The sequence below is a fragment of the Herpailurus yagouaroundi genome, unplaced genomic scaffold (genome assembly GCF_014898765.1).
Source record: "Herpailurus yagouaroundi ecotype Mexico unplaced genomic scaffold, PumYag 192, whole genome shotgun sequence".
In the NCBI taxonomy this organism is placed as follows: Eukaryota; Metazoa; Chordata; class Mammalia; order Carnivora; family Felidae; genus Herpailurus; species Herpailurus yagouaroundi.
In genome coordinates, this window is record NW_024412423.1 from 3,928,802 (window position 1) to 3,956,139 (window position 27,338).

Consider the following 27,338-nt stretch of genomic DNA (forward strand, 5'->3'; position numbering starts at 1 on the left):
ACAGTTGCCTAAGTTGTGCTAAGCTGTGCTTTGTAACATGTAAATACATAAGTATGAAATTTAGAGGAAATGATACAGAAATGGAGCACTGAATATAAAGAAAATGGATTTTAGGGTCACTGGGTGGCTCAGTCGGGTAAGCATCTGACTCTCGATTCGGCTCAGGTCAGAATGTTACAGTTCATGGGATCGAGCCCCATGTCAGGCTCTGCACTGACAGCGCAGAACGTGCTTGGGATTCCCTCTCCCCCTGCCCCTCCCCCACTCACACTCTATCTCTTTTTCTCTCAAAATAAATAATTGTTTTTAAAGGAAATAGATTTTATGCTTGTATCCTTACCAATCAAGCAATCAGGACAGTAACAATAAAAATAAAGAAATCTCAGCAGGCAGTACCTTTTCTTTTAATTTTGCCAGTCTTCTTTGTTTTTCTGCCTTTTCCTCTTCCTTTGACTGTCTGTCTAGAATTTTCAGTTCAAGTTTATGTAAATCCTAAAAAATACACACCAACAAAAGAAGGATAACATTAAGAAAACAAAAGTTGATCGGAATTTGTTTCAAGCAGCATTGATGCTGTTCCCTCTACCAGGAAGGATCCCCCCTTTCTTCTCTTTCAAGACTCCACTGCAGCATCACCTTCGGTCTGACACAGCTACGAATGCTTCCCTTGCTGCCTATCTAACGCCTCAAGTGCCCAGGCCACACCTCCAGCACCGCACTCTGCTCTCTCCTAATAAACCCCACGTATTGGAATTAACCCCCTTCCGCTGCAGCCTCCCACTTGAACGTCTCCCTTTCCCACGAGACTATAATTGCTACAAATTAGGGAGCACGGCTTTCTCATTTGGCTTATGTGAATGCTGGGTACGGGCCTGGCACATGAGAAGCACTCAATATTCGCTGACCTCAATCTGGAAGTAACACCTCTACGTGCAGCATCAAAGATCCAGGGGGCCACCTGGGTGGCTCAGTCGGTTGATCGTCCGACTCTTGATTTCGGCTCAGGTTGTGATCCCACGGTTCGTGGGATCGAGCCCTGTGTAGAGCTCCGTGCGGGGCGTGGAGCCTGCTTAGGATTCTCTCTCCCCCTCTCTCTGCCACTCCCCTGCTCTCACGCATGTGTTCTCTCTCCCTCTGCCCCTCAAAATAAATAAATACACTTAAAAAAAAAAAAAAAAAAAGAAACCGGATTCAGGAACCCTATTTACTCACTCTCTCTTGAAACCTGGAAATCTCCTCAGCAGCCATTTTCCTTTTTTCTGCCTTTTCCGTCTTTTCCCTAATCTCCTTTTCCAGTCTCAGAAATTCTTCCTGTTCCTTCTTCTGCTGGGTGTAACTTTCCAGTAGTAATTTTAGTTTAAACTGGCGCTGGTGCTCTTTCTGTCGCTTCTTCTCTTTCTCTTCCTCTTCTTCTTTCACCTGGGAGGCACGTCTCACTGACATTTCTATACTTTTCTGCTTTTTCCAAGCTTCGACTGCCAATTTCTGCTTCTTTCTTTGTTCCTCTTTTCGCTTTTGATTATCTTTTTTATTGTGAAAGAGCAGAGATATGTTCTCTGCCTTTTCCTTTAACTTAAAAATTTCCTCCTTCTTTTGCTGCTTTTTGGTTTTCCAGTTCTGAATAGACTAAGTGATTTAAAAAAGATAGCAAGAGAAAAACTTTTTTAATAACCAAGAGCACTCTTTAAAAAAAATTTTTTTAACATTTATTTATTTTTGAGAGAGCAGGAGCAAAGAGAGACAGAAAGAGAGAGAGAGAGACAGAGACAGGCAGATTCTGGAGTAGGCTCCAGGATTCGAGCTGTCAGCACAGAGCCTGATGTGGGTATCAAGCTCACCAACTGCGAGATCATGACCTGAGCCGAAGGCGGACGCTTAACCGACTGAGCCACCCAGGCACCTCTAACCAAGAGCACTTTAAAATGCAACCTCAGGGAGCCTGGGTGGCTCAGTCGGTTAAGCGTCCAACTCTTGATTTGAACTCAGGTCATGATCTCACGGTTGTGAGATTGAGCCCCACATCGGGCTCTGTGCTGACACAGCGGAGCCTGCTTGGCATTCTCTCTCTCCCTCTCTCTCTGCCCCTTCCCTGCTCATGCTGGCTCTCTCTCTCAAAATAAATAAATAAACTTAAAAAAAAATGCAACGTCAAATCCATCTTTCTAGAAAGAATATTGATTGCAGAATGCCGTTTCCTTAGGTTTTAAAGCTTTTTTTTTTCCCCTGCGCAAATGCAATTTTCTACTTATGTTTTATAAAAAATGAATGTATCTTTTGAACAGTGAATAGTGGTTTATCCTTTTGGCCTTCCTCCTCCTGTCTGAATCCCCAGGTTCACATGGACTGTACCTCATCAGGTATCCTTCTCTCCTTTACCTCCTTTGCTTGTGTGTTCATGGGGAACATCTGTTTCCTCCAATTATCTTGCTCTGTTTCCAAATCCTCTTTCTAGGCTTGGAATACTTTCTGAGTGACCTTTCTCTGGTCAAATATCAGAAGAGGAATTAAAAAAGGGCTGGTTGAGGGGCACCTGGTGGCTCAGTTGGCTGAGCATCTGACTTCGGCTCAGGTCATGATCTCATGGTTCATGGGTTCGAACGCTGCATCAGGCTCTGTGCTGACACCTCAGAGCCTGGAGCCTGCTTTGGATTCTGTGTCTCCCTGTCTCTCACAAGTAATTATAAAAAAAATAAAAATAAAAATGGGCTGGTTGAGAGCATGAGGTCTGAAGCCAGGCTATTTGGGACCAAACCCTGGTTCTGCCATTTAGTAGGTGTGAACTTGGATGAGTCACTAAACTTCTCTGTCCTCGTGTTGCTCCTGTTGTAAATAGGGTTGTCATGAAGATGAAGTGAGTCAGTGCCTGGCACATAATGATTCAGAGGTGTGAAGAAAAAAAGTAAAATCGCTTCACTGCATTACACATGGGCACATAAATATTATTGAAAATTCTAGCGGCCTTCTGGCAGCCATAAAAGATACATCTAGTGAATTTTTTGCCCTCAAGTCAGGAAACCATTTCTTCATCTTTTCTCGTGGTGTATCACTCATTCATTAAATAAATCCCTGGGGTATATGTACCATACGCGAGGCAAAGTGATCGGAGCCACGGACGATTAAAACAATAGCAAATGCCACTTTGTCCGTAGTTACTCAAAGCGCAGGCCCACAAACGTATCGGGAATTCATGCCAGAATGTAGATCAATGCATTGCTTTCTTCAACAAGAAAGTTTTCTTTGGAAACAAAGGGAACTGAACCAAACAGTATGCTTACTGAGTAGACGGTTCTAGTGCAATCGCTTTATCCTACTGGAAACCAGTTAACGCTTTACAAACGCAGCCAGTCCCTGGATCAAGCACTGCTCTAGATGAGGTAGGTGCAAACACACCAGAACACAGAACGTGCCCTTGCACATCCTAAAAGAGGTATACACGAGGTGTCTGTGGATCCTGAGGGGGCCTCCTGTGTGTGAGTGGGCAAGCGGGAAGTAACACCTGATCTGGGCGGGTTTTGAGAGGCTGGCGGTGGAGGGGAAAACAAAGAAGGGAGGGTCTAGAAAGAGAGAATAGGACAAACAAGGGTACTCAGACCAGAAGGTTCAGGGCACGTCTGAAAGTAAGTATCTTCACTGGGGCAAAACACGGGACATGTGAAGGGACGTGGGAGAAACAAATGGATCATCTTAAACTCAGCAGAGTTTAAACTACATTCCTGACGCTCTCCCCCAAGCTTCTCTCTTCTCCTCCACCATGTCCTACTTCAGTAAATGGCCCCTCAACTTGCATACTCCACCCGCCTCACTCCTACATTCAGGCTGTCACCAAACACCAGGATACAGAGCGGCTGGGAAGAAGAGCCAGCTAGAATCCAGGTGGTTTACCTTTATGACAAGAAGCACTGTGTCTGCTCCCTTCCCTGGAGAGATGGCTCTCAAACGTTAGCTCGTAACAGCACAGCCAAGTGGCCTTGTGACAACACAGACTGCTGGTCCCACACCCCGAGTTCAGATTAGGTCTGGGGTTGGGGCCCTATGAGTTCTAACAGGTCCCCAGGTAACGCTGACTTTGCTGGTCCATGGACCATTTTGCTGGTCCAGGGACCCCATGTTTTCAGTATCCTGGGAAAAAGGCCCAAATAATTTTTAATAGCTTGTTATTTTGAGGTTTTTAAAATGGCTTGTTTCAGGGGCGCCTGGGTGGCTCAGTCGGTTAAGAGTCTCCTTATCTCGGTTTAGGTCAGGATCTCAGTTTGTGAGATTGAGCCCTTCATTGGGCTCTGTGCTGACAGCACAGAGCCTGCTTGGGGATTCTCTCTCTCCCTCTTTGCTCCTCTCCCATGTTTGCACATGTGCTCTCTCTCTTAAAACAAATTTTTAAAAAAGACTGGTTTCAAAAAAATTTTCTTAAAGTCCCAAATATCAATTTTCCTACATTCAACTTATTTTGAAGGAAAAAAACACAACCATGAACCCCAGTTATTTTCCCTAGGGTTTTATTTTTAAAAGCTATTTTTTATGTTTATCTATTTTTGAGAGAGAGAGAAAGACAGGAAGAACGGGAGGAGCAGAGAGAGGGGGACAGAGGACCTGAAGAGAGCTCCATGCTGATAGCAGAGAGCTCAATGCAGGGCTCGAACTCATAAACCTTGAGATCATGACCTGAGCCGAAGTCAGATGCTTAACCGAATGAACCACCCAAGCCCCTTTTAAGATTTTAAATTAAAAGCATGTAGGGGCGCCTGGGTGGCTAAGTCCATTAAGCACATCTGACTTAGGCTCAGGTCATGATCTCCCAGTTCCTGGGTTCGACCCCAAAGGCCCCACGTCGGGCTCTGTGCTGACAGCTGGGAGCCTGGAACCTGCTTCAGATTCTGTGTCTCCCTCTGTCTCTCTGCCCCTCCCCTGCTCTCACTCTCTCTCTCTCTCTTTCTCTCAAGAATAAACATTAAAAAAAAAACAACTTTAAACATGGAATCAACATTTCTTTAATGCTACTTAGGTATGTCATCTGTTGAACAGTCATACCTTTGCTGTCCAACCAACCTAGATGATGTTTATTATAGCTGAAGTCCACAAAAAAGTGACTCAGACCTCGACCATCAACCAGGGGCAATTTTTGCCCTCCAGTGGGCATTTGGCAATGTCTGGAGACATTTTTGATGATCACAACTAAGGGAGTGTTAATGGCACCTTGAGGGTGGAGGCCACGGATTCTGCCAACCATCTACAACGCACAGGACAGCAAAGAATTCTCCAGCCCAAATAGCAACAGTGCCAAGATTGAGAAGTCCTGATTTAAACCAAAGCCAAAATAATATTATTGTGAAAATGCAACTTGTCAGGTATTTGCTACCATTAAGAGTTACCCTTTCCTCTGGGTAGCCAAACTTTTGAGTCTTTTAAAATAAGCAATGAGGGGGCGCCTGGGTGGCTCGTCCAAGTCTTGATTTCAGCTCAGGTCATGATTTCATGGTTTAGGAGATTGACCCCACGTTGGGCCCTGCACTGAGTGTGGAAGGCAGCTTAGGATTCTCTCTCTCTCTTTCCCTCTCTCTGCCCCTCTCCCCTGCTCACATTCTCTATCTAAAACAGTAAAATAAGGGGCGCCTGGGTGGCGCAGTCGGTCAAGCGTCCGACTTCAGCCAGGTCACGATCTCGCGGTCCGTGAGTTCGAGCCCCACGTCAGGCTCTGGGCTGATGGCTCAGAGCCTGGAGCCTGTTTCTGATTCTGTGTCTCCCTCTCTCTCTGCCCCTCCCCCATTCATGCTCTGTCTCTCTCTGTCCCAAAAATAAATAAACTTTGAAAAAAAAAAATTAAAAAAAAAAATAAATAAATAAAAAATAAAACAGTAAAGTAAAGTAAAGTAAAGTAAAGTAAAGTAAAATAGGCAATGAGGCTTAAGCTCCAAAACTCAAAGAAACTTTTAAGAATCAAAGACACTTTTTCTTCCTACTGCCTCTTTATTTTCTATTGACAACAATCTGGCCTTGGTGGTAAGATGACTTCTACCAAAAGCCTATAAGAGCTCTGGATTTCCCACATTTCAGGTGCACACAGAGGGTTCTGCCCACAGTCAGAAGTTTTCTGGACCGCTGTTTTATTTCTTGGGGTAGAAGTGTCTGGCCTTGAGGAAATACAACTGTACTTCACTGGAGGGGTAAAATGTTTACCTTCTCGCGGCCTCCGTTTCTCTTTGAAAAGAGTGGGGGGAGGGGACTCTAAACACACTTCCCGGAAAGGCTGTAACATTAACGACTAGACAGTGTCAAAGAGTTTACGTAGCACAGTGCCTAGAAGACAGAAACATACAACAGATGACAGCTCTTGTAATGATTCTTACCTCTTTTTTTCTTTCTTCCAGGGCCAGAAAGGTTTGATACCATTTCTCATGCTGCTGAACTTCATCCTGTGTTCTTGCAGGAAGGTTTTCGAGAACCTCTGCCATAAACGCCGGCTTCCCTTTATGTTTGTTTCTCACCTTTACAAAGTTCTGGTGGTCATAGTCGTCCCAGCCCCCCTGTCGCCCTCCTGTCTGCTGAAGGAAGTTTTCAAAATCTACCACTTCTTCCGGAAGGGTGCCTGGCGTCATTTTGTCTACAGGAACCTTGCCTGACGCTGCTCTGCAAGCACGTTCTGTTCCTGAATGACCCAAAGCCCAGGTGTCGATTTTTCTTGATATGGCACTCAGCTCATTATTGGTTGTTTTCTCTTCTTTAATAAGCTCTTCATACCTACAATTTTAAAGGTAAATTGTCAATAATAAGATACAAACCAATCCATATGAACCTTTCCTTTTCCGCCCTCAAATTTCATTATTCCTGACTCTTTCCGTGTCATCGTCTCCACTTAGAATTATTAACATTATAAGCCTCAAAAGAGTTTCCTCAGAATAAAAAAAATTAAAAAAAAACAAAAAAACATCATTCAAATTCTTATTTGGGACATTATCTTGTCCGAACATAAATGAAAATTCAGTTTAAACATAAAAAGCAGTCTGAAACCTAAAACAAAAGAAGAGAGGTGTTATACTGCTTTTGTGTAAGACCAATATTAAATACAGAACAATAAAATGATTTGTGAACAACCTATTGAGAGGCAGTGAAACATAAACGTCAATCATTTTATATTAAAATGAATTTGAAACATACATCAATCTCTGCTCTTCCTTGAAAGTATTAATTGCATTTTCAATTTCTTCCATCATTTCTCTGAGCTTTTCAACAACTGTAAAAAAACAAAAAAAATGAAAAAACTGTTATGTCATATCTTTGAAAAAAAATTTTTTTTAATGTTTATTTATTTTGAAGGAGACAGAGACAGAGCGCAAGCAGGGGAGGGGCATGGAGACACGGAGACACAGAATCCAAAACAGGCTCCAGGCTCTGAGCTGTCAGCGCAGAGCCTGATGCGGGGCTCGAACCCACAAGCCGCGAGAACATGACCTGAGCCAAAGTTGGACGCTTAACTAACTGAGCCACCCAGGCACTCCTGTTATGTCATATTTTAATATGACTAAGAATTAAATGTTAGGAGAAAAGGGAATGTCACACCTTAACTTAAAAATGCTTTGTAACCTAAAGGATAAGACAATTACGCTTTTTTGAAGCTAATGTTTATGACTGCAATTTTTTTCTGACTATAAATTTATTCCTATACACACATATTATTAAACCTTAATATCATTATTTTTCCCATAGAAATGTTTTACACTACACATGCTGTCTTGCGACAACCAGTTTTTATTTAACAAAATGTGCTTAAACACATGTGGCTAACTTTCCATATCAGTATATATATATGTCCCCCTCATTCTTTTCATGGCTACATAGTCCTTCATTGTCTACATCTACCCTAATTCATTTAATTAATTCTCCAAGCGATGAACTTTTCGATAGATGCAATGCCATGCTAAATATTTTTTTGTGTACTGATTTTGCATGCTTGGATGTTTTCAGATGATAACAGAGAAATCTGAAATGCCAAATAAAACAGCATACGCACCTCACGGTGTGGAGGACGCTGGCGCACTGTCCTCTTGGGAGGCTCTACCGACTTACTGTTCCTGAGTGCCCCCTCCTGCGCACCTCAAACCGTTTCCAAAACGGGAGGCCAAACCAATCGTGACTGATTTCAGTGACATTGTTGTGATTATTAATGAACCTGAGCAGTATTTTCACATGTGTTTTGTATTTCTCTTGTTATAAATGAGCACCTGATAATCCTTACCCCCTACTCTATTTGGTTATTTACCTTTGTTGCTCCAATTTGTGGGCACTCTTTTTTTTTTCTTTGAAAGAGAGAGCTCAAGGAGGGGAGAGGGGCAGAGGGAGAAGGAGAGAGAACCTTCAGCAGTCTCCATGCTCAACGTGAAGCCAGACACGAGGCTCGATATCACAACTGTGAGATCATGACCTGAGCCAAAATCAAGAGTTGGATACTTAACCAATTGAGCCACCAAGGTGCCCCTGTCGGCCCTCTTTATATGTTACAGAAATTAGTTTTTTTATAAGTTACATATGTATTGCTGATACTTTCCTAATTTGTTTTTCAACTTTATGGTTTGGGGCTTTTTTGTAAAGTAGTCAGGTATGTCCACTCTTGCCTTTATGGCTTCTCATTGTCATTCTTATAAACTAGAATACAATGATAAAAATATTAACTCATATTCTCTTCTAGGATTTTTATGGCTTCATGTATGAATTTAATAAATAATAATTAGGAGAGTCACAGTTACTTTTTTTTTTATTAGTGCTTCCTAGATTATAAACACTGAACAAATGTTTTACATGCACTGTCAGTCTATCTCCCAAAGACTCCTGAGTCAGGTCCTATGACTATCTCCGCTTTACAGCTAAGGAAATGAAAGCTCAGAGAGATCAAGCAATCTGCCCAAAATCACATAATGAATAAGGGATTTGATCCTTCAGGAATGAATGTCGGTGTATGCAGGGAGGTAAAGACGCTGTTTCATTTTTTCCAAATGGCTGACATTTGCCCCAATACTACTTAACCTCTTCCTTATGTATTCTAAATGCAATTATTTGAAAGGTAATTATTTCGAAAAGCAAATGATGGGAAAAGCACTGGGTTTAGAAATCAGGAAATTAGTCTTTTTTCCTCTTTGTCAGCTGAGTCTGAACTCCTCCAAACCAAAAGTTTCATCCTGTAGGTGACATTACCTGTTCTATCTGCTTCATAATTTTTAAGGATATGATAGCATTTTTAAAATGTTTATTTATTTATTATGAGACACACAGACAGAAAGCAGGAGGGGGCAGAAAGAGAGGGAGAGAGAATTTCAAGTAGGCTCCACACTGTCAGCGCAGAGCCCGATGCGGGGTTCGATCCCGCAAGTATGAGATCATGACCTGAGCCGAAATCAAGAGTCCAGCGCTTAACCAAGTGAGCCACCCAGGCGCCCCAGGGTGTGATAGCATTTTAAAGCAATTACATCAGCAGCAGATATTAGAAGTAATTACCTAATATATCTTTATTAATCCCTAACCAATAAAGTAGGGCTGAGTTCCATTAAGGCCAAACAGAAAACCTGCTTATTAGGAAAGTATAAACAATTCTAACAAGCATCAGGCAATACTAATACAAAAGACAGAACATAAAATCTAAATTTACTTACAGTCAGGTGTAGGCTTCACATCTTTTAACTGATGCTGAAGTTTCTTTACATTGTTATGTATTTTGGCCAATTGTTGCTGGATTTTTGCTCCTATAAGGAAGAAGTATGTACTTTACCGACAGAGGTGGTTGTAAGACTGATCACCATCACTTAGTAAAAGACAGCCAAGAGCAATTACATAATGGACAAAAAGAGGTTATTTGTGTCAAAACAGCCTGAACATTTTAAGTACTCTAAACAAATAAATAAACAAACAAATAAATAAAGCGTCTCCCAATCTCCTCCAGTATTTAAAAGCACCATGGGTTAAATCTAACCATAAAAGGAAGTGTTCCTTCTCTCTCTTTTTTTAACTCTTTGGGGATTGAGTGATTGGACACTGCTCTGAACACATGAACACAGAGAACAGTAGCTTAGATGTGGTCGTGTTTTGTTTTTAAAAAGTTTTTTCTTTCTTTTTGAATTTGTTATAATTTACGGAAATAGAATTTGATCTCAACTCTATCGTTGGCATATTAAAACTGCCTAACCAGTATTAATTCTACGAACACTGACAAACTTCCTAATGGGAATTAATTTCATCTAATCACATCCTCCAAGACAGGGGCTGATAAGACATGTGATGTAACAGTGACACCAGCCATGACCTTGAGGAGATGCCCAGCAGCCAAGGAGTGGTACTTACGCTACTGTTTGCCCACCTCAACCACGGGACTAGCCTGGAGTCACTTACTAGGCCCACAAAAAAAGCCTGGGAAGCAGATGAAGGTCTCACAGACATTTTTAGATGTTCTGTAGCAGCAGCAGAAAGACTGGATTCATCTTTTGTATTTTCGCTCTGAAGTAATAACCTTACTTTAATGTTTATTTAAATTATTAGGCTAATATATATTCACAGACATATGTTCATATAATTGATATTATTATTTATTGTTTATCATCTTTGGGTATTTTATGTGCTTCCCCTTTACTTTCTTGCAACTTTCCCACAAATGAGCACGAACCATCAAACAGCTCTGTCCAAAAGTCCTCGGAACCAATTAGGTTTTTATGTATTTATTTACTTATACTTTATTTATTTATTTTGAGAGAAAGCACAAGTTGGGGAGGGGCAGAGAGAGAGGGAGAGAGAGAATCACAAGCAGGCTCCACTCAGTCAGCACAAAGCCCAACGCGGGGCTTGAACTCACAAACCGTGAGACATGACCTGAGCCGAAAGCGGCTGCTTAACCGACTGAGCCATCCAGGTGCCCCCCCCCCAATTAGTTTTTTAAAAGTTTACGCATAGGACCAGAGCCAGTGCTAATGTTCAAAACCAACCATGTGTATATGTAACTTTGGTTTCTTCTACTTTTTGCTAAAATCCAAGAGTTCCATAAAATCAGAAACTTATCCAGTGTATTTTACAGGGTCTCATTCATTTATGGTTGCAGCTCTAGGTCGGGTAACTTTTCCATCAAAGTGTAGGTACTAGGAAAGCATTCAGTTGTTTTGTTTTTGCCATAGTTGGATCAACTACAATGACACTGTCACAGGGCAAATGATCTTTTAATTATTCACTATGGAATTGACACTATGTATGGGCAAACCATTAATTACAATAGTATATAAATGCAGGCCAAAATTGTGGTGTGATATCTCAGGCAAGGAAAAGGTATTTTAAGTTGTAATATTGGAAGAAGAAACTTCTACATGCTTATACTGAAGTAATGCATTCCTTCCTCTCTTAGATAAGATAAGCCCAAAGTGCAAATAAAGAAGGGAGAAATGGTATAACAATGGGAAATGAAAAGATACAAATAAAGTTGCCTTAAAAATCGGAATGCACATAGGGGTGCCTGGGTGGCTTAGTCAGTTAAGCGTCTGACTCTTGATATCAGGTCAGGTCTTAATCTCAGGGCTGTGAGTTCAAGCCCCACATTGGGCTCCACGTGTGAAACCTACCCCCCCCCCAAAAAAAAAAAAAAAAAAAGGAAACGCACAGTATGGAGACACTCTAGTAATGGTATGATTAAGAGACAGAAATATCAGGGGCGCCTGGGTGGCTCAGTCAGTTGAGCGTCCGACTTCAGCTCAAGTCATGATCTCCCAGTTCGTGAGTTTGAGCCCCCGCATCGGGCTCTGTGCTGACAGCACAGAGCCTGGAGCCTGCTCCAGATTCTGTGTCTCCCTCTCCCTCTGCCCCTAACCCACTCGCATTCTGTCTCTGTCTCTCTCAAAAATAAATAAACATTAAAAAAAATTGAAAAAAAAAAGACACAAAAATATCAGTCTCTCAGTCTATAAAAGAACTGAGAGAGAAAGTAAGAAATATTAAATTAGGGATGCTTAGATTTCTCCACGAATCAAAGAGGAGAACTGAACATTTGGTAATTATCTTAGGTCCTGCCGTCATTCCAACAGAGGAGGAAGAATGATTTTTGCTACTACCTGATAGAAGATGACTTTTTACAACACTGCAATCTTATATTCTGCAAGAAAAAATTTATTAAGAATTTCTTTTAATTGACTGTAAAGGAATACCATAAGCAGTCTACTCTTCATATAAGTGTTAATATTTTATAAAGCTTAGTTGATAACCATTTTTTCCTTTATGCAATGCTAAGCAGTTTTTTTTTATTAGAACGTAAGGATTTTGCAACATATAAAGTCTACAACAAACAATATTTTTGTAGAATTCCTTTTTTTTTTAATGTTTTATTTATTTTTGGGAGAGACAGAGACAGAGTAAGAGCAGGGGAGGGGCAGAGAAGGAGGGAGACACAGAATGCGAAGCAGGCTCTAGGCTCTGAGCTGTCAGCAGAGCCCGACGTGGGGCTCAAACTCACAAACCATGAGATCATGACCTGAGCTGAAGTCGGACACTTAACCAACTGAAGCACCTAGGCGCCCCTGTAAAATCTTTTAAGGGGGACACTTAGTACACAGTTAACAATGATTAATATTCATAACAAACAGCAGAATATATTTACCGTGCACTTTCTCATATATTGTCTTATTGTACGCACAGGCAGCTCCCTGAGGCCAAAATGGTAGGTTTTCTGCCACAGACAAGTAAACTCAGGTTTAAGCAACTGTGTAACTTGCCCACTGCACACCGCTGCTACAAACAGCTTCTGCGGCTGCTGCTGTTTACTTACTCAGTTGACAGTATCAGAGCGATGAGCAAAGATCAGAGCCAAGGAACCCATTTCCCTTCATTTTAAGATATTTTAATGTTGTTTAACTGGTTTGGCCACCCAAAACCAAAACCCTCTTTTTCCTATTACATAGAAACAAACGCACACAGAAAACAATCTAGTTCGAATGACCAAATAGTGACCTGAGAAAATAAATACACATCCCTAAAAGACAGACATTACTAACTAGAAAGTACTTTCGTAGAGAATGTAACACAGTCAATGCACAAAGGCAAAGTAAAACAACTACAGCTTGATGTTACTCAACAGGTTGTAGTTCATCATGAGCTCAACTTACTTTCTGTTTTCCTGCTGTTGATCAGCTTATTTTCCAATTCTTCCAGCATATTCTGCTCGCTTCTGAAGTCACATTTTTGGTTGTAGAAATGACTGCGTTTATCTTTTTCTATGTTAATAACTCTTTAAGAAAAGAAATAAATGGCATAAATATGATTGAAATATCTTTTAAATTGTTTAAAATATGAAGACACTCATAATCAGTACTTACAGACAGATTAATTCGTCTACAGAGTCAAAATATGATTACTAGAATTAATAAGGCTAAGGAGTCAAAATAGTAGTTAGAAAAGAGTCAAGTTCAATCATAACCATAAGTAATCTGAATTGTTATTTAAATTATAAAATGTGAGTTTAAGAAAAGGCAGTCATGGACTTGTTTTAAAGATACAATAGCAGGGCATCGCTTTTCGGCCTTTTGGCTAAGATCAAGTATAAAAACGCAGTAGCAGGGCGCCTGGGTGGCTCAGTCGGTTGAGCGTCCCACTGTGGCTCAGGTCATGATCTCACGGTTCGTGAGGTCGAGCCAAATGTTGGGCTCTGTACTGACAGATCAGAGCCTGGAGCCTGCCTCAGATTCTGTGTCCCTCTTTCTCTGTCTTTCCCTCCCCCACTCGCTCTCTTAAAAATGAATAAACATTTTTAAAAATAAGTAAATAAATAAATTAAATTAATAAATAAATAAAAATATAATAGCTATTTGGCTCTTGATTCCAACTCAATCTCATTGTAACCTGAAAATGACCACCATTGTTGATGGCTGCTTTCAATAGGGAGATACAGTTAGCTTTTGTAAACTGAATCAATACCTTTAACCTCACCTGAGGTGAACCTCCTTATCACTAAAATGTGAATCATGACAGCTCTCTACTACCTAAATAGGGCTGTGATTATATTACACGAGGGCAGGCAGTAGAAATATAACATGGAAATGGAAGACAATATAATTAATAAAAATGAAATTTCAGGAGGCAAACCATCTACATAGATAGGAATTTTAGTATATTTAGGGATATTGTCTACATTGACTTCAAAGGTTCTTCTGTGTCATCTTTGGTCCTTGGATTTAGCCCATCTACCAGTAAGTAAGCAAATCTAGTATTAGTTTGAACCCCGGGGTAAGACAAAACAAATACTAGCAGGAAGATTTTCTGGTTAGACAGACATTTATTTTCTCAACACCTGTTTTCTTTCTCCCAGAAATTAACACAAACTCTTCTTCAGTAATCCTGTATCGAATGAATGGTGGAAGGTCTCTGGCCGTTGACTTAATTTCATACAACGTGAGGGGCAACTATTTAAGGGAGAGCTTCCCAAGATTCTCCATTTTGCCATCCATTAAAAAACAGTTAAATATTTATAAAGTGCAGCGGGGTAAACAGATGAGACTGCCCTGGGCCCTACCCGGCTGCCCCCACGGCTGAGAAGATCACACCGTAGTATGTGGGTATGGGAGAGGAAGTAACAGGTAGAAGGGAGATGTCAGATGGATCTCGGTCTACACATGAACTCTAAAGGACTGAGGGTGGTTACTGGAGTCTTGTGCTGAGAAGCCCACCTCGGCTCTGGTTGCAGGTGGGGGAAATTATACGATCATCTAGAAATGTCTGCATGGACACAGGATACGCTATGATAGTAAGTTATGTTTTGCCATTCCTGGATTAAAAATATTCACCTACAAAGACATTCAAAATGTACTAATGGAGACAAATAGCTAGACACATGAAAAGATGCTCAACCTCACTCACAGTAGGAGAAACACAAACTTAAACTATAACACGGTTGGGGCGCCTGGGTGGCTCAGTTGGTTGGGCGTCCGACTTCAGCTCAGGTCACGATCTCACGGTTCGTGAGTTCGAGCCCCGCGTCAGGCTCTGGGCTGATGGCTCAGAGCCTGGAGCCTGCTTCCGATTCTGCGTCTCCCTCTCTCTCTGCTCCTCCCCCATTCATGCTCTGTCTCTCTCTGTCTCAAAAATAAATAAACATTAAAAAAAAAAAAAAACTATAACACAGTAACAGCGTACACCTATCAGATTGGCAAAAAATCACGGGTGTAAGTAATATACTCTGTTGCTAAAACTGTGGGGAAATAGGTCCTCTCACACATTATTGGTGGAATTGCAAATTGCTACGGAGGGCAATTTAGCAGTATTTACTACATCTGCAAACCCATGTGCCTTTGACTCAGCATTTCTACTTCTAGGACTTTTTCCTAAAGATACACTCACTCATATGCAAAACAGCGTGGACCCATGCAGCTACGGTGATTGGTTATGACGAAGGAAGACTGAATATAACCTAAATGTCCACTGCTATGGGGCAAGTTAAATCAATTATGGGGGGGGGGGGGGGGGGGGGAGCCTTGCCCGGGAATACCACGAAGCAGTACTGTGTTCTGTATGCTGATAGGGAAAGAACTCCAAGATCCACTCTTCTTCCATCAAAGGTTTTTACAGCCAAATGTTAGACATGTCCCAAAGTAGAGAGGCTGGAATGTCTCCCTTCGCATTCCCTCACATCACTCTGATTGGACGATGTTACCTTTCTTGGTTCACCTGGCTCTTTTTCCTTGCAATCTCTCTCTCTCTTCCTCCCTGCTCCTCTCTCTTTTTTTTACTTAAGCCTTCTGAAGTAAATCCACTACATTATGTAATCTCACCCCAGCATACTTCAGCGTGCCTCTCGGGAGATTGTGAATATTAGACTTCACTATAACGCCATTATCATGTCTGATAAAAATCAACAATTCCTAGGTATCTTAGATGCAGTCTTAAAAAAAAAAAGCAAAACAAGATGCAGACTAGTGTGTGCATTATGCTACCATTTACATAAAAAAGGAAACATCTGAATATGTATTTTTATTTCCTTCTAGCATATAAAACTTCTGCGGAAGGATACACAAGAAACTAAAACTAGTGGCTGTCTGAAGGAAGAAGTAGGTGGCTGGGGTCCAGGGTGAAACGGGGACTTTCCACTGTGTACCCTTTGATATACGTTCATTTGTGAACCATGTGAATGCATTACCTGTGCCAAAAACAGATCTGTATTATGATAAACTGTCTTTGTTTTTTTTGTATTCAGTGAAAATTGTTGGCTAGAGACACTCTACCAATGGATTTTTCTAATACCCTTTCCGTGACTTTTTCCCAAACCTTACAACAAAATGAAGAAAGCCGAAGTGGAGCTGTAAAACCAACACATACTCATAAACGAGGTATCTACACTGGCATTTATCTACACTGGTTTGCTATAGATAGGGCCCTTAACCACTTGATGGTTTATCCTGTTATCTAGAGGGAAACATAAGCCAGACTCCTATCCTAGAGTCCGGTTGTATCTAAATTCATGCATTTTAGGGGTACCTGGGTGGTTCAGTCGGTTAAGCATCCAACTCTTGGTTTCAGCTCAGGTCATGATCTTACGGTTCGTTGAGATCGAACCCACATCGGGCTCTGCACTGTCAGCTTGGAGCCTGCTTGGGATCCCCACCCCCTTCTCAAAATAAAGTAAAAAAATAAAATAAAATAAAGTCATGCATTTTAGAAATAAAATAAAAAATAAAATGAAATTGTATTTTCTCAAATTCTGAGTATTAAAAATAGAAGTACTACATAAACGCAGGGTGAATTCAAACTTCCAAAGCTACATATGGTATAACGTTTCAAAATTCAAACAGTATACTTTTTTGTTGGCAGAATTTCTAAACAGAGAACTGCCACTAATTCTGGTCCAAAGACCATTCTGTACAACAGGCTCTATATCTCCTGATTCCTTACCAAATCGATACTATACAAATTCAAAGCAGGGTTTATATAAAGCTCTCAACTGCAGGGTAGAGCCGGGCATTATGAGTTCTAATTCTTTTGATCATTCTTCGCAATATTTATCATATCGTGGAGCTGCTGACAATGTTGACCATTCAACATATGTCACTGGCCATTTAAAGAAATACTATACATACACTAAAAATTAAAATAAATGGCAACTTGTCAAGGACCCTACTCATGATGTGCAGGACGGATCTGAAAGGGGAGACTTAGGGAGGGAGACCAATTAAAAGGCCATTTCCAGAAAAGTAACTCCAGGGTATAGACTCTTCATTAAAATTATTGATTCCCTCCAAGTTATTTAACAAGTGCTTACATTGGTAAATGAAAATGCATTGATATATGCAATCTAAAATTTTTGTTAATGTTTATTTTTGAGAGAGAGAGAGACAGAGTGTGAGCAGGCAAGGGGTAGGGAGAGGTGGAGACACAGAATCCGAAACAGGCTCCAGGCTCCAAGCTGTCAGCACAGAGCCTGACACGGGGCTCGAACTCATGAACTGCGAGATCATGACCTGAGCAGAAGTCAGATGCTTCACCGACTGAGCCACCCAGGTGCCCCCGATATGTGCAATCTAAAGAAATAAATGTTTTGTTTCCCTTGAAATACACATATTCAAAATAGTAGATGAAATTGAAATAGCTCTACTTAAACTTTATATTAAACAGTCTGTAACAATTTGTGTACTTCATATCTCCTGCCTTTTTCTTGTTCATCTTTGAAAAAGCTGGTGCCTCGAATTTTGTAATTTAATGTGGGACGGGATTGGGTGGAGTAGAATTAACTTTAGACTGTCCACAATAAAATGGCTTGTTATTTTAAAATTTTTTTTTTTCCAACATTTATTTATTTTTGGGACAGAGAGAGACAGAGCATGAATGGGGGAGGGGCAGAGAGAGGGAGACACAGAATCGGAAACAGGCTCCAGGCTCTGAGCCATCAGCCCAGAGCCTGACGCGGGGCTCGAACTCACGGACCGCGAGATCGTGACCTGGCTGAAGTCGGACGCTTAACCGACTGCGCCACCCAGGCGCCCCTGGCTTGTTATTTTAACTGAAGATAACATTCTTATACTTACTGATTTTTTAGTTTTTCTGCTGTGCGTATAAACTCCGCTTTTTTTGTCCGATTAACTTTCTGCTTCCAGTTTTGAAGCTGAAAAGGACGAATCCCACCGGAAGTACCAAGACAGCTATCGTTCTACGTGGAGAACAAAACCAAATTTAGGGTAAGAGGTGAAGGCAGAGTTTCTTTCAGAGACATAACGTCAATAATGAAGTTTCTCTCAGGGTATAACTTGGGGGCTGATCTTATTTAATTTTTAGAAATATATTTTGTGGAAGAAGGAATATCTTACCTTAAAATGCTGAATTACTGAGTAGCAAATGTTAAGTCTCCAGGGATTCCTACAGAAAGATCTAATTCTTCCATTCAGCCATTTAGCAATATATATTGAACACTTAACGATGTGACCTGTGGTGCATGAGACACCAGGGAAACAATGATGACCCACATGAATATGGCCCCAGCCTTAAAGTCTAGTGAGGGAAACAAATTTAAAAAGAAAAGAGTAAACAAGCAATAATTAAAAAAAAAAAATCACCAATTGCAATAAGTGCTACTAAGGAAATAAAAAGTACTGAGATAGAGATAATGGGTCAAAAGGTTGTTTTTTCAGTTAGAATTAGAATGGCCACAGAAGTTCTATTTGGGGGGATGACATTGAAGACTGGAACCAGCCAGTAGGGAAAGAGGTCCCAGGGCGAGGCCCAGAATGTGAAAAAGCCCCAGGGCAAGAAAAGACCTCGGCTGGTTTCAGCAGAGAAAGGGCAACATGATATCAGAAAAGATGGAGAGCTTGGTACAAGATGAAGGTAGACGGGCAGGTATATCACATTGGCATTTTAAGTGACTTGGGGGGGGTGGGGGTGGGGATTCTGGAGTTTACTGGAGGGTTTTGAGCAGGAGAATACCATGATACATTTAATTTTTTAAGAAACTCTTTCTGGCCATTTTTGGAGAATAAACTGGTGGGAGGTGGGGGTGGAGGTAAAGCAAGACTGGAAGCAGAAGGATCGAGGTGGTAGCTGGTGCAGCAATACAAATGAGGAACCGCGGTGTCTAGGACCACTGGGGTGGCGGATATAAAAGGAAGAAAACTAAATACATTTTGGGTCTATAAACAAGAGGAATTGCTGACAGATTGATGTAGGAGATGAGAGAGAAAGGAAACAAGCCTTTACATTTCTAGCAGCAGACAAAACAAAAGTAAAGAATTTAGGAAATATTTTTTTCGTGGAGATATAGTTCAAATTACCATACAGTGTACCGATCTAAAGTGTACAATTCAGGGTTGTTAGTATATTCACAAATGTGTGCAAACATCACTACTATCTAAGTGCAGAAAATTTCCATCATACCAAAAAGAAACCCCATACCCGTTAGGAGTCACTGCCCACCTGCCTTCCCCACAAGCCCCTGGCCACCATTCAATCTATTTTTGACTCCATGGATTTGTCTGTTCTGGACAATTAATATAAATGGGATCATACAATGTGCAACCTCTCGTGTCTGGCTTCTTTCACACAGCATCTTTTCAATATTTACCCACAATGTACCATATATCTGTACTGTATTCCTTTTTATGGCTGAATAATATTCTATTATATGGATCTACCATATTTTGTTTATCTACTCATCAGTTGATGGGTAACGGGCTACTTCCACTATTTGGCCAACATGAATAATGCTACTATGAACATTTGTATACAAGTTTTAGTATGAATATGTTTCAACTCTCCTGGGCATACACCTTGCAAGGGAATTTTTGGATCATATGGTAACTCTATGTTTTACTTTCTCATTTTAAAAATTGGATTGTCTTTTCATTGTTGAGTTGGAAACATTCTTTATATATTCTGGATATATCCTTATCAGATAAAAGACTTGCACATTTTCCCCCCATTTTCTTGATAACATCCTTCAAAGCACAAATGCTGTCAATTTTGATAATGTATTTGCTTGTGTATTCAATATCATATAGAAGAAACAATCAAAGGTCATGAAGACTCACACCTACACCTTTTTAAAGAGTTGTATAGTTTTATCTCTTAACATTTCAGTCTCCATCTATTTTGAGTTAATTTTTGCATATGGTGTATGTGGATATCCAGTTGTCCCAACACCACTTGCTGAAAAACATCTTCTTTCCTTATTGAATTATCTTGACACCCTTGTTGAAAATCAATTGCCCATGAACATAGAGTTTACCTCTTAACTCTTTTTGATCTGTATGACTTCTCTTTCTGTTGATTACTGAAGCTTCATAATAAGTTTTGAAATCAAAAGTAGGGAGTCCTCCAAATTTGTTCTTCAAGACTGTCTTGGCTATTTTGCATCCCTTGCATTTCCCATATGAATTTTAGGATCAGTTTATCAACTTATGCATAAAAAGGCAACAGAGATTTTCATAGGAATTGCACTGACTGTGTAAATCAATCTGGGGAGTATTGCCATTTTAACAATATTGAGTCTTCATATTCATGAACCTGAAATGGCCAAGGATGTAGGTCTTCCTTACTTTCTTTCAACGATGTTTTTCAGTTTTCAGAGTATACGTTTTGCACTTCTTTTGTTAAGTTCATTCCTATGTATTTTCTTCTTGTGATACTACTGTAAATGGAATTATTTTCTTACTTGCATTTTTGAACTGTCCATTGCTAGCATATAGAATTACAACTGATTTTTGTTGACTGCTTTTTAATCCTTCAATCTGGCTGAATTTGTTTATTTGCTCTAGTAGTCTTTACATGAATTCTTTAAAAATTTTTATATACAAAATCATGTCACCTGCAAATACGAATAGTTTCACATCTTCCTTTCCAGTTTGTTTTTCTTGCCTAATTGCCCTTGCTAGAATCTCCAGTGAATTAGTGGTGAGAATGTACATTCTTGTCTTGTTCCTGATCTTATGGGGGAAGCTTTTAATACTTTGTCATTAAGTATTATGTGAGCTGTGGGCATTTTATAGATGCCTTACCAGATTGAGGAGTTCCCTTTTATTGCTAGTTTGTTGAATATTTTTTATCATGAAAAAGTGTCAGATCTTGTCAGTTGCTCTTTCTAAATCTACTGAAATGATCATGTGGCTTGTCCTTTATTCTATTAATATACTCTATCACACTGATTGATTTTTATATGTTGAACCAACCTTGCAAGTCTGGAACAAATCTCATCTGACCATGGTGCATAATCCTTTTTGTATGTTGTTAGATTTAGGTCGATAATATTTTGTTGGGGAATTCACATCTGTATTAAGAAATACTAGTCTGTTATTTTCTTCCTTGTAATGTCTTTGCCTGATTGTGTATCAGGGTAATCATAATGGTCCCACACAATGAGTTGAAAAATGCTCTCTCCTGTATTTTCTGAAAAAAGTTTGTTACAAACAAAAAAATGTTTATATTGACTTCTATATTTACCTCTCCACTTACTTCACCAGTACTCTTTATTCATAATCTTCCTCAAGTAGATTTGAATTTCTATGTAGTCTTTTTATTTCAGTCTGAAAGACTTCCTTTAATATTTCTTGTAAGGCATATATGCTGGAAATGAAGTCTGTTAGTTTGTTTATCTGGGAATGTCTCAATTTCTCCATTTTAGAGAATACTTTTGGTGGACATAGATTTCTTGACTGAGAGTCCTTTTCTTTCAGCACTTTGCATCATGCTACTGCCTTCTGGAATCCAAGGTTTCTGATGAGAAGTCAGCTGTTAATCTTATTGAAGATTCCTTGTATGTGTTCAGTTGCTTCTCCTTTGGTGCTTTCAAGATTTTTTTCTTTTTGTCTGTGTTTTTCAACAGTTTGATTATGATGTGTCTAGGTATGATCTCTTTGATTATTTCATTATGTACTCAGAGTTCATCAAGCTCTGAAATATGTAGAATATTTTTCATCAAATTTGGGGAGTTTTCAGCCATTATTTCTTCAAATATTCTGCCCCTCCCCATTTCTCTCTTCTCCTTCTGAGACTCTCAGTCCAACCTTCATGGTGTTTCATGGGGCTCTGAAGCTCTTTCACTTTTCTTCTTTTTTCCTTCTGTTCCTTAGTCTGGATAATCTGAATTGACCTATCTTCACATTTCCTCTTTCTTCTGCCAGTTCAAATCTGATGTTCAGCCCCTTTGGTGAACTTTTCATTTGAGCACTTATACTTTTTAACTCCAGAATTTCTATTTAATTTTTTTAAACAATTTAAATCTCTTTACAGGTATTTTTAATTTGGTGAGATATCATCCTCATACTTTCTTTTAGTTCTATAGCCATGGTTTCCTTTAGTTTTTTGAACAATTTAAAACTGCTTATTTAATTAACAGAAAACCATGGGGAAAGGGAAGAGGGAAAAAAGTTACAAACAGAGAGGGAGGGAGGCAAACCATAAGAAACTCTTAAATACAGAGAAAAAAACTGAGGGTTGATGGGAGGGTGGGGGAGAGGGGAAAGTGGGTGATGGGCATTGAGGAGGGCACTTGTTGGGATGAGCACTAGGTATTGTATGGAAGCCAATTTGACAATAAATTATACTTAAAAATAAAAAAGAAATAAATGAAACTGCTTATTTAAAAGTCTTTGTCTATTATTTTATCTAGTTTTCCTTTGCATGTCTCATAATTTTTTTTGTTAAAAACTTGACGTTTAGGGGTACCTGGGTGGCTCAGTCAGCTGAGCATCCCAACTCTTGATATGGGCTCGGGTGGTGATCTCACAGTCAAGAGATCGAGTCCTGCTATGGGCTCCTCACTGAACTGGATCCTGCTTGGGATTCTCTCTCTCCCTCTCTCATTGCCCCTCCCCCACTTGCATACATTCTCTCTCTCTCTCAAAATAAATAAACATTAAAAAAACCCTTCACTTTCCATTTGCAACTATGTGGATGGAACTAGAGGGTATCATGCTAGGCGAAATTAGTCAGAGAAAGACAAATATCATATGACTTCACTCAGATGAGGACTTTATGACACAGAACAGATGAACACAGGGAAAGGGAAGCAAAAAATATATAAAAACAGGGAGAGGGACAAAAACATAAGAGACTCTTAAATATGGAGACAAACAGAGGGTTAATGGAGGGGTTGTGGGAGAGGGATAGGCTAAATGGGTAAGAGGCATTAAGGAATCTGCTCCTGAAATCATTGTTGCACCATATGCTAACTAACTTGGATGTAATTTTTTTTTAAGAAAGAAAGAAAGAAAGAGAAAAAAAAAGAGTAACTTTGGAGAGAATGGGATATAAATATTCTATTAACAGCAAGAACAAAACATTGGGAATTAACTTAATAAAAATATATAAAATCTATATGAAGAAAACTATAAAAGATGTTAAAATATACTTAAAATTAAAAGTAGATTTTTTTGAGGAAATGAAAAAAAGCTACCATATTTATGAATGAGAAGCCTAAATATTTTTAAACGTGTTGTCTTCGTGAAATATTTGTCAATTTCTTCTCATTCCAAATATTTGTCAATTCCTTTTCATTCCAAATACTTATCAATTTCTTTTCATTCCACTAAAAATGTCATTTTGGTAAAACAAAACAAAACAAAACAAAACACAAAACCCCTTGACTTTTAAAAAATGTATTATTTGGTAGCTCTGAATATGAGATTTTCTTCCATGCCCAACATGTGTTGTTGTTGCCCTTTGTTTAGTCACCTTCCTGAACTAATCCTGTGAAGTCTGTACTCTGTGAGGCAGTTAGCTCAGCTGTCACCTGACGGTTGGCTGGTCAGAATGTTTCCTAGATGCCATGAACCAGTTTGCCTCCCAGCCTTTGCTGACGTGGTCTGTGTGCGTGGCAGGACATACTGTCACCCCTCAGACGGAGAGTTTACAAGTCAACCTTAGTCTTCACTCATCACCTGCACGGAGCTTCAAGGTTGGCCACCATGAAAGCGTAGGGCCTTCTCACGCCCTTCCCTGGTGTATTAGTTTCCTACTGCTACTGTAACAGCTCACCACGAATCACTTTCACACAACCTCCCTGGCTTAACACAAATTTATTCTCCTCCATTTCTGGAGGCCAAGTATATATTAAGGTGTGGACAAGTTTGTGTTCCTCCTGGAAGGCTTCAGAGGAAAATCTACTTCCATACTTCCTATAGGTTCTTAAAAGCTACCTTCAGCCTTGGCTCATGCCACTTTCTCACGTCACTTCTTCCTCTTGCTTCCACTGTCACAGCTCCTACTGCTGGCTCTGGTCCTTCTACATTCCTGTTATGAGGACCCTGGTGAACACATTAGGCTCAACCATTTAATCCAGGATAATCTCCCCATTTTAAAATCAGTAATTCAATCACATCTGCCAAGTCCCTTTTACCATGTAAGGTCACATAGTCACAAGTACTGGGGATTAGAATGTGAATGTCCTTGGAGAGCCAAGATTCAGCCTACCACACCTGAACACGGACATTACCCTATGCATGTGTGTGATTTTCTCTTCTTTTTTTTCTTAAGATTTTTTTTAACGTTTATTTATTTTTGGGAGAAAGAGAAAAAGAGGGCAAGCAAAAGGAGGGGTAAAGAGAGAGGGAGACACAGAATCCTAAGCAGGCTCCAGGCTCTGAGCTGTCAGCACAGAGCCCGATGTGGGGCTCAAACTCATAAACCACAAGATCATGACCTCAGCTGAAGTCAGACACTTAACCAACTGAGCCACTCAGGTGCTCCTTTTTAAGGTTTTGTTTTTGTTTTTGTTTTTGTTTTAAGTTTATTTATTTAGGGCGCCTGGGTGGCTCAGTCGGTTAAGCGTCCAACTTCAGCTGAGGTCATGATCTCGCGTTCCATGAGTTAGAGCCCCATGTTGGGCTCTGTGCTGACAGCTCAGAGCCTGGAGCCTGCTTTGGATTCTGTGTCTCCCTCTCTCCCTCCCTGACTCATCTCTGTCTCTGTCTCTCTCAAAAGTAAATAAACATTAAAAAAAATTTTTTTTAAAGTTTATTTATTTATTTTGAGAAACAGAGTGTGCAAATGCGAACAGGGGAGGGGCAGAAACAATGAGAATCTCAAGCAGGCTCGGCACTGCCAGCACAGAACCCAATGGAGTGGGGGGGGTGGGGGGGTGGCGGGCTTCATTCCACGAACAGTGAGATCACGACCTGAGCCGAGATCAAGAGTCAGAAGCTCAACAGACTGAGCTACCCGGGTGCCCAGCATGTGTGTGATTGTCTAGAGGAAATCCCTTTTGAGTGATCATTTAAAGTCAGAGAAGGAATGTGCTTCTTACCAAAGGACTACTCCAAGCAGCCAAAGGCCATAATGTTTAGGCCATCAGAGGGAAGTTCACTGAAGAAACAAAACAAAACAGAAGACACAGCCCTTTCCTGGTAAAAGCAGAGACATACGCTAGTGTGATACTGTTACAGATACCTTTAAAAACTCATCATTCGTCTATTAAACTGATTAAGAGGGAAACGGCATTTGAGAGGAGGGTAGACGGATTTGTGGTATTCAGTGCTGAAAGGCATCGGTGAGGATTATCAAGAAATAATATACAGATATTAGAAAGGATAGACAGGTGACATTATTACTTTTTGTTACGGGTAAGAAATTTATAGGGTTCCACACCCTAAGGAGGTTGTAGAATAAAGTACGATACAAACTGTTTCTAAAACTTCAAAGAGAATTTCTCCAAAATAACGTAAAGGAACCATTATGGACTGACTTATGTCCCTCCTAAATTCATATAGTGGAGCCCTAACCCCCTTTGTGACTGTATTTGGAGATAAGGCCTTTGAGGAGGTAATTAAAGTCAAATGAGATCATAAGGGTGGGGTCCTATTCCAAAAGGACTAGTGTCCTTATAAGAAGAGGAAGAGACCGGGAGCCTGGGTGTCTTAGTTGGTTGAGTGTTTGACTTCAGCTCAGGTCATGATCTCGCGGTTCGTGGGTTCGAGCATTGCATCGGGCTCTGTGCTGACAGTTCAGAGCCTGGAGCCTGCTTCACATTCCGTGTCTCTCTCACTCTCTCTCTCTCTCTGCCCCTACCCCCGCTCATGCTCTGTGTCTCAAAAATAAACATTTAAAAATATTAAAAAAAAAAAAAAAGAAAGAGGAAGAGACATTGGTGATCTCTCTCTGTCACTGCATGTGCACAGAGGAAAGGCCATGTAAGGACACATGAGAAGGCAGCTGTCTACAAGCCAAGAAAAGAGCTCATACCAGAAACCAATACTGGTGGTACCTTGATCTCAGACTTCTGGCCTCCAGAATTGTGAGGAAAGTAATTTCTGTTGTTGAAACCACGCAGTCTGTGGTATTTTGCCACAGCAGCCCTAATGGACCCAGAGAGGAATTTTAGATATTTAAGTGAACCTCTCCTACATGATGAGGTTGTCATTAGGAAAATTATGTCTCTTCAAGAAAGCATTAGTTGGTTTTACTATTAGAGTCACTAGAAATATTCACTTAATCATATGACAAATATTCAAGTTCAGTGTTAGGCTGAGAATCTGCGTGCATACGTACGTGTGTGGTATACTGAAGGAAGTACGAAGATGGGTAACACATAATTAAAATCCTCCAAAACCTCACAATTTGGTACGGCAGTGACCGTAATTCCTTTTTAAAAGTCCAAACACCCTTGGATTCTACTCTATCAGTGCTGTCATCATCAACTGTGAGGCTCTACCCTTCCCCCAAGTGATGAGAGCATATAAAGCAGGGTGTCTCAACCTCAACACTCTGACATTTTGGACTAGATAATTTTTCGTTTGGGCGGAGGGGGGGGCTGTCCTTTGGCCTCTGCCCACTAGTAGTACACACAGCACCCACCCCGGTGTGACAACCAAAAATGTCTTAAGACATCGCTAAATGTCGGGAACAGATAAAACACCTGAAACAGCTCGACAGGTGACTCTGATCCAACCCCTGGAAAGGCAAATCTCTGGGGATCATCATGGTAGCGTGATAAAAAGGCTCATCAATTAACAGTATTAGGCAACTTGTGAGAAATGCAAATCAGGAGGCAAAACATGGTTATAAGAATTTAGAGAACAAATCACTTTGAACTAGAATGAGCCAGAAAGATTTCATGGAAAAAGCCAGCAAGATGGCTACACTACTAGGATCACGCATGAAACAAATTTTTAAAAATTATTCAATAAATATTTCCTGTGTTATGTATTTTTATAAATTTTACCTGCCCCCCCCCACCCCCGAGATCTCTGGGCCAGAGTTAGAATAATAAACAGAATTGCTGTGTGAAAACATTTGCCTGAGTTGGAATTTCCTGAGCTTATACAAGTAAAGACAGATAATCGCTGTATTTCCTTAGAGGAAGAAAATGATGGTACCTGTCCTCAGCTCACAACAGCCTTCCCTCAGTTTTGGATCGATCCTCA

The 27,338-nt window shown here is 40.3% G+C and overlaps 1 protein-coding gene across 1 annotated transcript in view; it reads right to left on the reverse strand.

The window, feature by feature from the left end:
* CCDC112 (coiled-coil domain containing 112) overlaps window positions 1-27,338 on the reverse strand; it is a 31,350-nt gene that overhangs the window by 2,338 nt on the left and 1,674 nt on the right. The window contains exons 2-8 of the mRNA XM_040444263.1: window positions 18,018-18,139; window positions 13,113-13,234; window positions 9,636-9,725; window positions 7,150-7,225; window positions 6,342-6,732; window positions 1,213-1,626; window positions 397-492 (exon numbers count right to left, since the gene is read on the reverse strand). Coding sequence (XP_040300197.1) covers window positions 397-492; window positions 1,213-1,626; window positions 6,342-6,732; window positions 7,150-7,225; window positions 9,636-9,725; window positions 13,113-13,234; window positions 18,018-18,139 — 1,311 coding nt within the window. The remainder of the gene's footprint in view (window positions 1-396; window positions 493-1,212; window positions 1,627-6,341; window positions 6,733-7,149; window positions 7,226-9,635; window positions 9,726-13,112; window positions 13,235-18,017; window positions 18,140-27,338) is intronic.